The sequence below is a fragment of the Ictidomys tridecemlineatus genome, chromosome 6 (genome assembly GCF_052094955.1).
Source record: "Ictidomys tridecemlineatus isolate mIctTri1 chromosome 6, mIctTri1.hap1, whole genome shotgun sequence".
NCBI classification, from domain to species: domain Eukaryota; kingdom Metazoa; phylum Chordata; class Mammalia; order Rodentia; family Sciuridae; genus Ictidomys; species Ictidomys tridecemlineatus.
In genome coordinates this window covers 169571337-169587143 of record NC_135482.1, presented here as the reverse complement: position 1 = coordinate 169587143, position 15807 = coordinate 169571337, and the positions used below count along the sequence as shown (strand labels likewise).

Here is a 15807-nt window from a genome sequence, read left to right as displayed (position 1 = left end):
GGAAAATCTGTCCTTGAATCTCCTAGGTTTTAATGACTGTGATTAAATATCAAATTTATTATTAAATAAAACTTTATTTTTACCCTGTTCTAAACATCAATAATGAGCAAATACAAAGCTTTACTCCATTCAGAGAGACAGATAGGATGTCACACCTGAAACAAGGGAAGAGATCAGCCATATAGTTTTCCAAAAATCACATGTGTTTGATTTATACCAAGTTTTGCATATGCTGAATCTCAGAGGTATAAAAGAAGTGGCTTCAATACAAAAGTCAAATAATTACATACTTTTATAAAGAACCTGAAGCAAGTAGTCTTAAGTTTTGGGAAAACAAGACATGTGCCCTTAGGCAGGTCATTTCATTCTCTATTTTCTTATCGGTCAAAAGTAGGGATAATGAATTCCTGCTCTGCTCACATCACAGAACTGCTATAAAATAAAAATACTAAATGCATGAGATATCATGAAAAGTCCCCAACCAGGGAGAACTCCATCTATGGCAGATTTTTTTTAACCTTTTAGTTCATGTGACTTTGTTTGTTTGTTTTTCAAAAGGCTGTGATAAAATAGGCACATGCTCTGGAAGGGGGCTCTTCATAATGTGTTTGGGAAGTGAAATCTACTTTTGAGGTGTGCCGGTTTGTCCAGAATTTAGATTCACAGTAGAAAGCTGAAAGAAATGAAGACTAGTGGTTCTAAGAAACCCCAGAAATAGTGTCTATCTGTCTCTCCCTAAGAAAGGACTCAATGGCTGGGGCTTTCCATTCCAACCCTTCTCCTTCAGTGATCACAATATTGACTCTGAATTTTCTGAGACCTATATTATAATTTTGACAAGCTCTCAAACACTCCAGTGTTACCTACAGTTCTACTTTCTCTATCATGTGTTTTTATGGAAACACAACAAATTTGTTCTGTCCTAACCCTATTTAAACACATTCCAAGTGGCTTAACATTCTATGTAGTCAGAAAGAACTGGACTCCAGTTCTTGAGAGTCCAATGCTCTTTAGAAGAAGACCTTCTGTGGACTTCCATGATGAAACAGAAATATTGGAGGTACTAGTCTCTGGGCTAGATGGACAAAAGAGAACCTCAAGGCTCCAAGGGACAGTTTCAGTCCACAACCAACATGGCAGAGCTGAAAGTGCTCACTTGCTTTAATATCTGCTGTATAATTAATGAATTCTGGAAAGATGTGTCATTTTAATGATGCTGTTATTTATAAGGCATATCTATGGGAATAATGTAAACATTATAAACCAAGTAAATTTCTGGGACCAATTAATTCTTACTCATACCTATTCTCAAGTTAAAATAATTCTTACAATAATATGTCACACTGGCAATAAAAATAGCAACATGTACAGAGTTGAACCATGAAGATATGCTTCATTTTAAAAATTAAAGTAGAAATATATCATCTTTTAAGAATTTTTATAGAAACCTGTTTTTAAAACACCAGTCTAAAGATATAAAGTCAAGGTTTTGAAAGTTTACCTAATTGACCTGACAGCTTCTAGCTCCTCCACACTTAGGAAGGAAGTTGTCTTCAGGAACACCATGTCAAATGTGCAATGGTCTAAAAGTGTGGCTGCCTTCTGCACATCACTAATGGTGATGGTGACTTCTGCTGTATTTGCAAAAAGCTTCTGTAGAGCATCAGCCAGGTGATAAACAGTGTCATCTCCAACCAACAAGAGGTCTATTTTTGCCTGAAGGAGAAGGAAGAAAGAAAAAGCACTACATAATTAATATCTGGACATAGAAAAAACATTGTGCATGAGAGGACAGAATAAATAAAGGTGACAAATAACAATGATTATTGCCACTACAGCTGTACTGGATGGTGAGCTTCAAAGGTAGGAATGTCCTCAGTACCTAGGATTCAATGGATTGGAAGGGCATACTATTTTTTTAAAGTTTTTCCTACCCATATTATTCTACTGTGTTTTCCTGCAAATTTCTATCTTGTCCTATTAACAACAGACAAGAATCTTATGACCCAATTTCTCAATAGTCCATCCCACTGTAAAATCTGTTTACTGCTTAGAAAACCAAACTGGTGCTCTCCCACACAATTTATTTTGGTGAAACACACATTCCAGAAAACAGCAAAAGATCAAAATTCCCGAGAAACACTCAAATAAAGTCATTTGAGGGGAATATATATGCTATTTAAATCTGAATATCAGGAACCAAAAAGTTTCTTCATTTCCATGTGGGAGTATTTTCAAATACAATTAGAAAAAAACAGAATTCCCATCCTCACTTTTAATGTTGCAATCTTTTATTCCCTATAGCTAATGAACATAGACCATGGAAAAGGCCCAAGGTTGGAAATGCTTGAATAAATGAAAGTAGTCAAAAGACAATTGGAAATGCCAAACCATGGACAGATCTATGTGAGAAAATAGATTGGGGAGTTGAGCGTTGAAGCCTAAAGTAGTTGGTGGAGGAGTTGGAAATACTTGTACAAAGAGAAAAGCAGCCTGTCGAAGATGCACCTCTTCAGGGCAGGATGCTGGTATAGTGGCCTCCCTGGGCTCTCCCCAGCTTCATCTTGGTTTCCCAAGGATTTCAGGAAAGAACTGGGAGGTGTAAGAAACCAGGCAAGAAAGTGAAGTAAGCAAAGATTCTGCACTTTTACCTGCTTATCTTCTCATTTTCGTCCTTATTATTTTTTAAAGTAAGTCTTCCTTTATCATCTCATATCCTCATTCAATTCCTTCCCTTGGAGCAACCACTATTAATAATTTGCTGTCTATCCTTCCACACAATTTTTATGTCAGATGTATCAGTGTAATACACCCACGTACAGCTTTCCCTTAAATAAATGGGATATTGCATTTTTTAAAAGTAAGTTGTTTTTCTCATGTAATGATATAGTTCAACAATTCTTCAAAATTTTTGGTTCAACGAGAACATTCTCATTTTCCAGACGGTTACACATGTATTTTCTTTAAAAAAAAAAGTTTCCTATCATTTGTTGGGATCTGGGGTGGATGTGCTCATCTTCATCCAGTCTTCCTCATGTCCAGTGATAATAACTCATTAAGCCATTCTCCAAATGTTGAACTTCAATGTTGTTAAAATGCTGTGATAATATCTTTATAAGCATTCCTTTGTGTAAATGCATAAATCCTAGCATCAAAGCTATACAGAAAGGTTTTCCATTTTCCATCTTAGATATAGCCAAATTGCTTCCTAGAAGCAAAAGTTTGTATCCCCAAGATTATAGATGAGTTCCAATTCCCTGAATTCTTAATAAGACTGGTTCTTCTTAAGCTTTTTAATTTTTTTTGCATTTAATTTTCCTTTTCATTGGTATTTTTCTGATCAGTGTTTAATATCCTTTCATTTTAATGGCAATTTACATTTCTACTTATTCCATATTCTATTCATCATGCATGCCCATTTTATTATGCATGCCTTTGTGCACCTTCCTATTTATGGTCTTTTTCTTATTGCTTTGTTGGATTTTATGTATTGTGAATATCACTCAACTATTTTGAGTCTGTGGATTCATCTTTAAATTTAAGGTATCTTGTCAATGGTGTTTTGTATGTAGTCACATGTCACAAATCTGTTTTCTTTGGGACTTTGGTGAATTTTGTCTTGCTTTCAAACCCATCTGTTTATATTAGAATATGGATTGATATGTTAAATGCTTTTATTTTTTTCACTTAGCTTTTTGTTTTCTTTGAAATTTACTTGGTGATTAACATGAGGTAGTATTCGATTTCATCTTTCTTAAAAGGCAGAGCTAAATGCCCTGATAGCATTCTCGAAAAAGACAAACTTTCCTCAGTGCTTTTAAATGCCACCTTTGTAAGTGATTTTGTTATGTTTTTCTGAAACTCATTTTGATTAATCTATTTGTATATTCCTGGTTGATAGCATACTGTTTACTAGCTACTTATAAAGTGTTTTTCTATTTGATAGAGTACATTGACAGTTTCCTTCTTGTTATTTTAAAATTTTCTTTGCAGTTATTTCCCACAACTTTTTTTTCCAATGGAATTTTATCATCTTCTTGTCAAGGAACCCTGCTGAAGTTTTGATAATGCTTGCATTTATTTTAAATGTTAGGGTATATCATCACTGTATTAGATCTCCCTATTGAGAAGATGTGACTTTCAAGAGAATTTGGGTCTTTTGTGTTCTTCATTTTTATAGTTACTTTCATATAGATTTTGCATGTATCCTTGAATATTTATCTTTAGATATTTTAACATTTAGAGATCACTGTGAAGGGAATATCTTTTCTCATTTACTGAATTTTCTCATTGATATAGCTGTCATATAGAAGTGCTGTTGATTTCTGTATAAGGAAGGTGCTTCATATATTTTATGATATAACATATTTCAGTTGATTTTTCTCAGTTTCCTTGATAGATAATCATAAAATCTTCAAAAATGACATTTTTGTCTGTTTCCAGAATTTATGCCTTTTACTTGTTGATTTTAAAGAACTGGCTAGTGCAGGGGTTTTAGAGCTAAGTAAAATGTATTTAATACATTGAATATGTATACATATATTTTACTCGTAAGCATACATCCACATAAAATGTAAGCATAGTATATACTTTAATGCTAACAAATTGTCAAAACTGCAAAAATAAATAAATAAATAAAGTGTTGGCTAGAATATCCAAAACAGAGGTGAGCAGTGAAGTGAAAATGAGCATTCTTGCTTTGTTCCTGGCTTTAGTAGAAATATTTTGAAATTCTCTTACCACTAAATATGATATTTTCTGAAGATTTCTAGTCAATATCCTTTATCAAAAATTAAAAGTTTATTTCTATTTGAAGGTAAAAATTTTAAGTCATAAATGGGTGTGGAAATATACTAAATGCTTTTTCAATATGAACTTGATCATACTGTTTTTTATTTTTCCTTTAATCTGGTAGGTAGACAATCATAATAGTACATTTCCTAATGCCAAGCCATCATTGCAAGTAATAAACAAATTCATAACAGATTCAATTCATTGTTCAATTTTTGTATCTATGTTCACAAGTGAAACTGGAAACATTTTTTTACTTTATTGTGATGTGTCTTATCATGGTTTGGGTACAAGGATTGCATGGCAACCTTGAAGAAGAAAAAAAAGCATTGATATTATTCTATCGTCTCAAATATTTTAGAAAACAGAAATTATAGGTTTACTGAGATTTATTGAAAACATGTTTATAAAAGTGCATTTACACTACCTTTTACAGATTTTGATTGATTACAGTTAAAGTTTTCCAAACTTCAATTAGGTGAATTTTGTTCATGCATATTTTGAAAAATCCATTTCATCTATATTTTAAAATATATTAACTTTTAAAAATATGTACTATGTATTACTGGGTTCTTCTTAATTTCTAACTCAAAATTAAAGGTTTTTTTTTCCTTTTTTCTTTGTTTTTCCTCTGCTGATGCTTTATTACAGACTATAAAACTCTGTGGTCCAATACAGAAGACACAAACAATTTACACTCATGTTCATAAAACTTATTCTGCATTCAGCCCAGTTATGTTAGCCTGTTTCAAATGCTCAATATCTATGCATAAGTGGCTACCATATCAGGCAGCACAGTTACAGAATATTTTTATCATTGCCAAAGAAAGTTCTGTTGGACAGCACAGTAGAGAAGATAAGTTTTCCTTCAAGTGACACCTTGTTGTATCCCATGGATTTTGACAGAATCAGCATTCATGTTCATTCACAAGTAAAAAATTTTAAACTTTCAGTTAATATTTCTATTTTAACCTGAGTTCAACTCCTATATAAAGCTATTTTTAATTTTAAAGGGTAGTATGCTTTAGTTCTTGATGTTTTGCCAATCTACCAGGTGTTCATTTCTTATTTTGATATACCATCAAAAGTGAATGTGCCCTGCATGTTGTGTATTTTTTTTTAGAATTTAACATTCTCTTTATATCCTACAGTCAATTTTTGTAATGTTCTATGCATATTTGAAAACAATGTCTATATTCTAGTAAACAAGTTCTATATATCTTTTAGAACAAACTTGTTAATTGTTTTCTTTTGTCAGGCCCAGTTACTCTCTCAGTTTATAAGGAGGTATGTTAAACTCTCCCTCTCTAATTATGGTTTACAATGTCTTTTTCAATGTCTCTATAAGTTCTATATGTAACTAGGGGTCATGTACATAAAGGAGTCATGTTCATGACAGTTACACAAATTTATATGGAAATATAACATTTATACTGTATAATGATCTAGATTTATGTATGTTAAACACCATATATATATACACATATATATTATAAAGAAAGCTAAATACGAAGTATAACTGTCACTTTTAATACTTTATCTGAATTTTTACTTGTTTCTATAACTGTTTTTCATAGTCCCTTATTTTGAAACATTCTGTATCTTTGATTTTGTGTGACTTTTTATAAATAGCATAAAGTTGAATATTTAGTATTTTTATCAATCTGAGCTTTCAATTTTTCATGTACAACTAAAAGTAACTTATTATATTTATGACATTTACTATTTCCAATAATGTAATATGATTAATCAGCTAACATTAATTAATTATGAAACAGTTACAACCTAATGTGAAATGGTCTAATTCCTTTCATTTGTCATTCTTACTTCCTATAGTTCTGTCTTTCTCCCACGTCTTTGGTTAAGCTGATCAATTTTTCCTTTTTCTACCCTGCTGTACCTATAGTGCTTTGGGAATTAAATTACTTATTTCTATTCTTTGAGTGGTCAATTTTCTTACCTTTTTTTGAATTAATTTTAGATTTACAGAAGAGCTATAGAGGAAAAAAAATAATCCAAAAACAGGGGGAAAAAATGAAGAGCTATATAGAGAGAATGGCGAGTTCTCAAAAACTCTTCACCCAGCTTCTCTATTAACACCTCACATAGTCAGGCTATTTTTATAAAACCTAAGACATTGTGGTTTTTTAACCACAATTTTTAAAACTAAGAAATAAACACTGGTACAGTACTATTAGCTAAACTATAGGTTTTAATTGGATTTCATGATTTTTTTCCCACTAATGTCCCAGGATCTCTTCTAGGATAACACCGTTAGTTGTCATGTCTTCTAGTCTTCTCTAATCTGTAAAGATTTCTCAGTTTTTATTTTTCCTGACTTTTCTTAAAATTTTATTTTATTATTTTACACAAATGGAGTACAACCATAACTTTTCATTTCTCTGGTTGTACATGATGTATAGTCACACCATGTGTACAATCATACCCATATATAGGGTAATAATGTTTGTCTCATTCCACCACCTTTCCCCCGCCACACACCCTCCCCTCCACTCTGCTCAATCCAAAGTTCCTCCGTTCTTCCCTTGCTCCCCTGCATTATGGATCCGAATCCACTTATCAGAGAAAACATTTGGCCTTTGTTTTTTTTTTTTTTTTTTTTTTTTTTTTTTTTAGGATTGGCTTACTTCGTTTACTGTCCCTTTACCTGTTAATGCCATAATTTCATTCTTTTTTAAGGTTGAATAATATTCCATAGTGTATATATACCACAGTTTCTTTACCATTCATTTATTGAAGGGCATCTAATTTGGTTCCACAGTTTAGCTACTGTAAATTGAGCTGCTATAAATATTGAGGTGGCTGTATCACTGTAGTATGCTGATTTTAAGTCCTTTGAATGTAGATGGAGGAGTGGGATAGCTGCGTCAAATGGTGGTTCCATTCTAAGTTTTCTAAGGAATCTCCACACTGCTTTCCAAATGGTTGCACTTATTTTTCCTGAATTTTGAGGGATGCTGGTGAGGTATTTTGTGGAATATCCACAACTTAGATTTGTCTGACATTTTCACATGATTAGACTGAGACTTTGGAAGACTACCATAGACATGAAGGACCTTTCTCCTGGTGTCATGAATCAATGACACATCTATATCTTCACCTTGGTTCCTTGGTGAAGGTCGTGTCTACAAGAGTTCTCCGCTATAACATCACTATTTTTCCCTTTCCACACCCTGTTTTCAGAAGGGAGTCCCACTAAGTCCAATCAGACTCAATAGAAGGGGTCTCAAGTAACCACCTCTTGGAGGAAGGAAGAGCAAACTGTGGAGATGTTAAAACTGTCATAGTAATTAATGAATACATTGGGGGAGATTTTGGAGGGCTATGAAGATAACCCATTTCTCCTAAAAGTTATACTCCCTAATTTATCATTCATCAGTGGATCTTGATTATAGGTCCATTATAATGATATCAATTTACAGTTTAGCTACTGTAAATTGAGCTGATATAAATACTGAGGTGGCTGTATCAAATAATACATATACATATATATACATATATACATATATTTCCTTCCTTTCTTCTACATTATTTGGCATTGGTTGGGGGGTACTTGGGATTGAACTCAGGGGCACTCAACCACTGAGTCACATCCCCAGGCCTTTTTTTTTTTTTTTTTTTTTTTTTATTCAGAGATAGGGTCTCACTGAAGTGCTCAGCACTTTGCTTTTTGCTGAGATGGGCTTTAAACTGGAGATCCTCCTGTCTCAGCCTCCCAAGCCACTGGTTTTACAGGCATGCGCCACCTGCTGGCCATTATTCCATATTCTTATGTAAAGATTTGCCCCTTCTCCCTCATTTACTTATTCATCCAATCATTCATCTATATGGTATAGATTTATGGATATTTATTTGCTGGGTTTCTATCCAATGCTACTATTTGTTAGTCAAATTACTCCAGTTTGGCCACTGGAAGCTGGGAAGGGCTTACTTTTTAATAAGCAAGTGTATCTATTTGTGATTAAGATTATCTAAATCTACAGCCTCTCTTCCAACAAGGCAGTAAGTATCCTTTACATGTCTCCCTCTACCCCATACTCCACCTTAGTCCATGTATTTATATGCTAAGTCTATCTGGAATTTAAATTCTAACCATTATTAAATTTTTACATTTTTATTAACATTTATACTTAATGACTTTTGGTTCTCTAATTCCTACTGTTGCTAGAAGCTAATATTTGCTTCTTTCTTGGATTCATTTTATTGAAACAGGAAATTATTTTAAAGACTAAGGGCACAAAAGGGAATCTTAGCAAGTCTGAAAACATCTTCATGCACCTCATAATTCAGGACTAGTTTTACCTGGTGAATACTTTCAAGGTCAAAATTACTTTGCCTCTGAATTTTGAAGATATTGGTCCATTTTCTTCTGCTAACCATAGTGGCTGATGAAAAACATCAGCTGCTTTGTTTCTCTTTGGGTGAGTGGGTTTTGTAGTTCTCCAAGATGCCTCCAAGTGTAGCTTTTATTCACTGGCTCTGGAAATGTCTTCCCATTATGTCTGTGATTATTTTCTTCTCTCTCCTGCCTTGTAAATCTTCTCTTAGATACAGGAAATCCTAAACTGGTTTTTCATGTCTCAACTTCTGAGAGACTAGACTTCCTCCACTTTATTTTCTAGAACAGGAGCTCAGTCTTTGGTCCAGAACTTCTAAAGAGTTTTGCAATTTCAGTAGTTTAATGACTTATTAATTTTTAAGATTTCTTTTTTTTGTAATTTTTCATAACTTGCTATTTAAAGTTTCAATGTCCTGAGAATATAAATTAGAATTTTTAAAGTTTATTTCTATCCCCTTATGTCCTAGGCTCCTAACCATACTTAGGAGGAGAACTGCCAGACATCAGCAGAACTAAACATAAATGCACAAATACAACAGTTATACCAAAGACTATCATCTGTTGAAATCCTAACCCCGAAGGTGATGGTGTTAGGAGGTTGGGCTGTGGAGAAGTGATCAAGACAAGAAAGGTCCCATCATGAATAGGATTAGTGCCCTTTTATAAAAGGGTTCCTATTAAAAAGATATAGATAGACTGCTATTGAAAAGATACCAAGAGCTGTGCGCACACCTGTAATCCCAGCAGCTTGTGAGGCTGAGGCTGAGGCAGGAGGATCATGAGTTCAAAGCCAGCCTCAACAAAAGAAAGGTGCTAAGCAACTCAGTGAGACCCTGTCTCTAAATAAAATACAAAATGGGGCTGGGGATGTGGCTCAGTGAGTGCCCAGGAGTTCAATCTCTGGTACAAAAAAAAAAAAAAACCGAAACAGGGTAAACAACAGAAACTTATTAAAATTTTGGAGGTTGGGCAGTCCAAGATAAGGTGCTAGCAGATTTGGTGTCTAGTCAGGGCATGATTTAAGGTTCATACATGGCAATTTCTGTTTTCTCACATGGTAGAAGGGGCTATGGAGTCTTCATGGAGTCTCTTTTACAAAAGGGCACTAAACCTATTCATGATGGGAGTCTTTTGTCTTGATCTCTTCTCCACAACTCAACCACCTAACACCATCACCTTGGGGGTTAGGATTTCAACAGATGATCGTCTTTGGTATAACTGCTGTGTTTGTGCATTTATGTTTAGTTCTGCTGATGTCTGGCAGTTCTCCTCCTAAGTATATAGTTCACTGTCCTTAGGGATCAGTTCCTGGGTTATTCCCTGGGGTTAAAGCACCACTGCTCCTGCTATGGCAGGAATGAGCTGGGAGAGTCCAGCTAGGCAAAGAAATCCAGGCACCCATCTGGCCCAAGTGTCCTGCATTCAAAACCAATTCAGAACCAGGTGAGCACCCTCTCTCTTTGTTTCTTCAAACATTGAGGCTAACCTATCACTATAATTATTTACCTAGTATTTCTTAATGTCTCTAAATTCTAGTTTCTCTTCTATTATTTTATTGGAAATTTGATCCTACCTGCTTTGTAAATTTCAAGTTTTCTTGTGGAATTTTGTTTTGTAATGTTGAGAGAAGCTGTTTTGTTTGAACTAAGATCCTATTAAGAACTATACACTGCATTTGGTTATTATGTCCCCCTGGACTTTTAATTTAGAATACCAATCCACTCCCACTTTTCATATTTATTTGCTGAAGATTTTTTTTTTTTTTTGTACTGGGAATTGAACCCAGGGGCACTTAACTACTGAGCTACATCCCCAGCCCTTTATTTTTATTTTGACACAGGATCTCACTAAGTTGCACAGGGCTTTGCTAAGTTGCTGAAGCTGCCCTCAGACCTGCATCCTCCCAAGCTGCTGGGAGCCACCAGACCTGGCTATTTTCACATTTTCTAAGAGTATGTCCTATATGGAATTTGGAATGAATGGAAGGTTTACCCATGTACTGAGTTTCCCATTGTGAACCAATCTCGCTCCTCTGACTCACAATTAAGATTAAAATGTAAACTCCCTAGTGCAGGCTTTTATAGCCTGGTATCAACCTACTTTGCCAATCTTATTTCCTTCTACTTCCCTCAAATACCCTACATTTTAGGAAGACAGCATAACACTCTGAATGAGCTTTGAAGCTTGGAATTTCTACAGCAGCGTGAAGGGACCCTTCCAGTGTGTTTGTTTTTCATTTTATAAGCATTCCTCTAATAGTATTTCCCGAGCACTTTTTGAATACAGATTGTTTGTGACTCTCCACTGTAGCATGATTTATTCTATATCAATAAATTTTCTCTGTGACCCCCAAAGTTGGAGCACTAAAACAAATCACTAACAAATGGTCATCATAGGAGTGATTATAGTTTTGTTTTTGAATTAACCTATTAATTGAAGCAACTTACAAATGCCCCCAAATAACAAGCTGGTATATATAATTTAACCTTTTTTGAGACACATTTTTAAGAATAAAAAAGGGTGCTATAATTATATTAAAATATCATGTATAAATCAGGGTGTCCTGGATTATGAATAATTTGTAAAACTCTATAATAGAAACACTTTCTTTTAAAACACCCTGCCATTTTGTGTGCTGCTTAAATATGCTTCATATTTATTATCTCCATAGATATTGAACCCCTCCTACTGGGCAGATGCAGCCCCTGCCCTGACAGGGTTTACAATCTAGCTGCTTTTTACTGTGCTGCTGAGAAAGCATGGCCTTTCATCCTTGGAACACAGAATAGTGTTTGAGCTTCACTTTTACCAAAGCTGTTACTGTCTTCTTTTTTTTGGGACAGCTTGATGCAGTGAATGGGAACAAAGGCTTTTGAGGCAGAGACCAGGGTCTGCCATTTAGTTCAGACACCTACTAGGGCTTTGAGTAGAATACTCATGTGGTCCTCTTCTGGAGGATAATACTTAGATTTTACATTGCAAGACTGTTATGAGGACAAACGTTTGTTCATGCTTTGTGGGTGGTAGTTATTGCCATATTTTCTCAAGCAATACCAAACCTGAGCACAAAAAACAGAAAAATGTCAACTTAACCTGACAGGGGAGGGGGAAAGGGAGTGGTAGAATTAGAGCCCAGAATGTGTCCATGCTGGGTAGTGAAAACAGCTCTGAATGGAAATGAAGTCTGCATTGCTTGGCCTACGGAGCTCAGGAAACAGGGCAGCTGAGGAGCAAAAGGCAAGTTTGAATAACAGAAATCAGCTGCCTAACTTGAACCTTTTCCTGGTCAGCACCTGGTGTGCTGACTGCAATGTCCCCAGAATCTCAGTCTTGTGGAGAAGAGCCAAGAAAGAGCAGAAAGGGGCAGAACACAGGAAGTGGGGAGTGGAGAAGTAGAAAGGAGATCCAGAAGGGGGTTGGGAAGAACTATCACCCCAAACACACTGCCATGCACAGGAGCCTGCAGTTCTGCACAGTGCCTTGCATGGTGGCAGCAGCAGCAGCTCAAATAAAGAAGTTTTGGAAAGACCTGAATTGCTGACCTGTCAAAGGCTTCTTTCCCTGCCCTACAAAAATCAATGCCAATAGCACACTTGGAATGTTAGTAATCAGACAAATTAGAACATTGCTCAAGTCCACCACCCAGCAACTCGAATTAAGCAAACCGCTTATAATCAACATAAATCTGAATATTTACTTAGTTAAATAAATCAATCATCATCTTTGTTGATGGTATGATATACTGAAACAGCAACGAGAAAGATCTGCTAATAAAAAGGAATAAAAGTTTCTAGTATATTCTGCTTTGCAAAACTGCCTTTTAGAACATCTACGATTTTCACCTGTGAGCACAATTTGGAGTGATACTAGACTTCATTTGACAGCAAATCGTTTTCTGTTTGAATTGCTTATTGCACCTTTAGAAAAAAAGCAATACATATTCATTGGGAAAATTTAAAAGACCTAAAGTAAAATAAAAATCATCTGCAATCCCACCACTCAGGGTATATAGTGTTAATGCCTTGGTATACGTCTTTTAAGTAGAGGCAGTTTTAATATTGTGACATCACCACCAACCTTCTTTATCCACTTCATTTGATTTCCATGGTCACAGTAATACACAGGGCACTCCAATCTCACAATTTTTAAAACACAGGATTTCCATTTGCAGTCTGTGGCAGGCTAAACCCTTAATTAGTAACAGCAGGTGCTGAAGTGCTTAAAGCAAATCACTCTTACATTTTAGTGAGTTGTTATTTATGTCACTCTTATCACCGGGAGCAGTGCTGACAATCAGCAGCAGCTGCATGGGCCATGCTCTCAGGAGGCAATTGTGGGCTTCCAGTTTCCCCAGGAGTCAAGGGATTTAAGCAGCTCTATCTGGAGAAACTGAGCAAGCTGTTCTTCTCAAAATGGCCTACAAAAGGTTTAGTCAGGGCTTCATAGTCTCACGGGTAGGAAACCACAATTATTTATGTACTACTAGATAATCAGATATTTTATTCAGAATTCCATTTTGTGCAGCTTGCTTAATCCTGCACCACAAAAATACTACTTTTCATTCTATTTTTTTTTTGTATTAGGGATTGAACCACACAGGGTACTCATACCACTGGGCTACATCCCAGCCCCTTTTAGTTTTTATTTTGAGGCAGGGTCTTATTCCCTCATCTTGAAAAAATTAAGAAAATCTGTTAAGCGGGTCCATTTCAAAAATCCCCATTCCATTTCAGGAGGTTTGTTCTGAAGAAGAGAAGTGATTAAGTAGGTAGAGTCTTCTTAGTGTTAACAAAACTGCACTCAGCCCTTGAGGCTTCCCATACTTATCTGTAAAGTCTTCGAAACCATCAGGAGAGACACCACTGGCTGCTTTGCTGTCTGGGGTAGACCAGGTTTTGTTCATGATTAAAAAACCACCTCACATTTTTATCTAAAACAGTTGCCATGATCATTTTGGGCTTTGCAAGAGAATAGCTAGACGGGGGCTTTCAGAGAGGCCAGTGATTGCCATGGGCAGGTGGAGGGTGTGTGGAGCACAGGTACCTTTCTTGAGCGCGGCTTGGGTTTCCACTCTAACTTGCCTGCTTGGTCACAAGCTTGAGCCTGGGTACCTTGGGACACCATGCTAGTTAGCAAACCCGAAGGAAGCCAACTTGTGTAGCGACAGGAATGCAGGAAATAAGCTTCCTATGTGAAATAAATGTCTTCCCTATATTAACACTAAAAAAATATTTGACATTTTGTCCCCAGTATCTCCAGTACATATTAAAATTTGCTCTAGGTAACTCTCCAAGCGGCCTTCTTTAAAAAAAATGATTTTAAGTTACGCAAGTGTCCAGAGCTGGGAGTCAGGTTATCGTTATAGACCGGCTTAGCCTCCTTTCTTCTTGGCCTCTTTCCCTGACGTAATTCAGCCCCATCCCCAAAAATCAAGGCTCCAAGGGCCAGGGCCTGGCGCTTGGGGGGCATCTCAAAAGCAGGGGCCACGCTCGTCATCTGGGGGCACCTGGAGGCTGCTGGCGCGCCATGAAGTGGCCCTCCTCGATGGCCCCTCAATGAGGGCGGCCTGAGCCCGGCTCAGCAGGCAGGGGCCTGGGCCCCAGGGCTCGCCGCGCGCGGTTATAAACGCAGCTGCCTCCCCTTCCTCCTCCACGTCTTCCTCCTCTTACCTGGCCCGAGATCTGGACGAGCTCCTGGCTGATAATTGAGGCGGCCATGGCCCGCAGCGCACGTGCAGAGTCCTGGGGCAGCCTCCCTGCAGGAGGAGCTCAGCGGCCCATGGCGTCCTGGCTTGCTCGCTGCACTAATGGCTCCTTGGCGCAGCAGCTGTGGGCGCGCACGCCCCGCTGCCCTTAAAGTGGCCCTGCCACTGGCCTGGCACCTGGGGGAGCTATAGTCCGCTCCAAGGAGCTCTCCCAAGGTCTCCTCAGGGCTGTCAGGAGACTGTCATTGACCCCCTGCCCAACCCCAACTCCCTTATCCAAAAGGATCTCACACCAATAGGCCTGGGGTAGAACGGCCACTGACCCCCGCATAAATGGGAAGCCCAGCCTTACCTCAGGCTGGCCAAAAGACTTCAGTCTTCCCTTCTGACAGAATGTTAGGAATTTAGCAAACACAGGTTTTTCTCCTTATTCAACACGCACTCGTGATCGGGAAAGCAAGTACTATGTATGGTGCTTTCTTCTCAAACTGCTAAATTAAAAATTTTAGAAAGACTTGATTTTGTCCTGTGATTCCACAAACACTGTCCCCATATTATCAACTGAAAGAGTGAGGCAATAAGAAATCTTCTGGCAGAGGCTCTAACCCCTTTATTCAGCCTTCATTAAGCATTTTATCGCCATCTATGGAGACCCGGGGTTCATAAAGGATACTTCCTCTTGTCTGTCTTTACTACCGCTATGATTTTTCCAGTGCTAGAAGGGAGGGTTGCTTTGGTTTTGGGTAGACACCTGATCTCACTTGAATGCGTCAAACGAAAGTGATCTATGGGAACCACCACTGCAGACAGTTGGTAACTGGGCAGGCATCCTGGTTCGGGAGCAGCAGGTGCTGTGCTCTGGGGGCCTGATTTGGAACATGAGAATATGCAAAAAAGTATTGCTGTGGTTTTATACTGTTTTGATAGAAAGAAAAGGTACAAATAAAGTTCT

General features: G+C 37.1%; 1 protein-coding gene across 1 annotated transcript in view; it reads right to left on the bottom strand.

The window, feature by feature from the left end:
* Sohlh2 (spermatogenesis and oogenesis specific basic helix-loop-helix 2) overlaps positions 1 to 14936 on the bottom strand; it is a 53770-nt gene extending 38834 nt beyond the window's left edge. The window contains exons 1-2 of the mRNA XM_040281912.2: positions 14821 to 14936; positions 1502 to 1716 (exon numbers count right to left, since the gene is read on the bottom strand). Of these exons, the coding sequence (XP_040137846.1) occupies positions 1502 to 1716; positions 14821 to 14868 (263 nt within the window). The 5' untranslated portion in view covers positions 14869 to 14936. The remainder of the gene's footprint in view (positions 1 to 1501; positions 1717 to 14820) is intronic.
* Between the last annotated feature and the right edge of the window lie 871 nt (positions 14937 to 15807).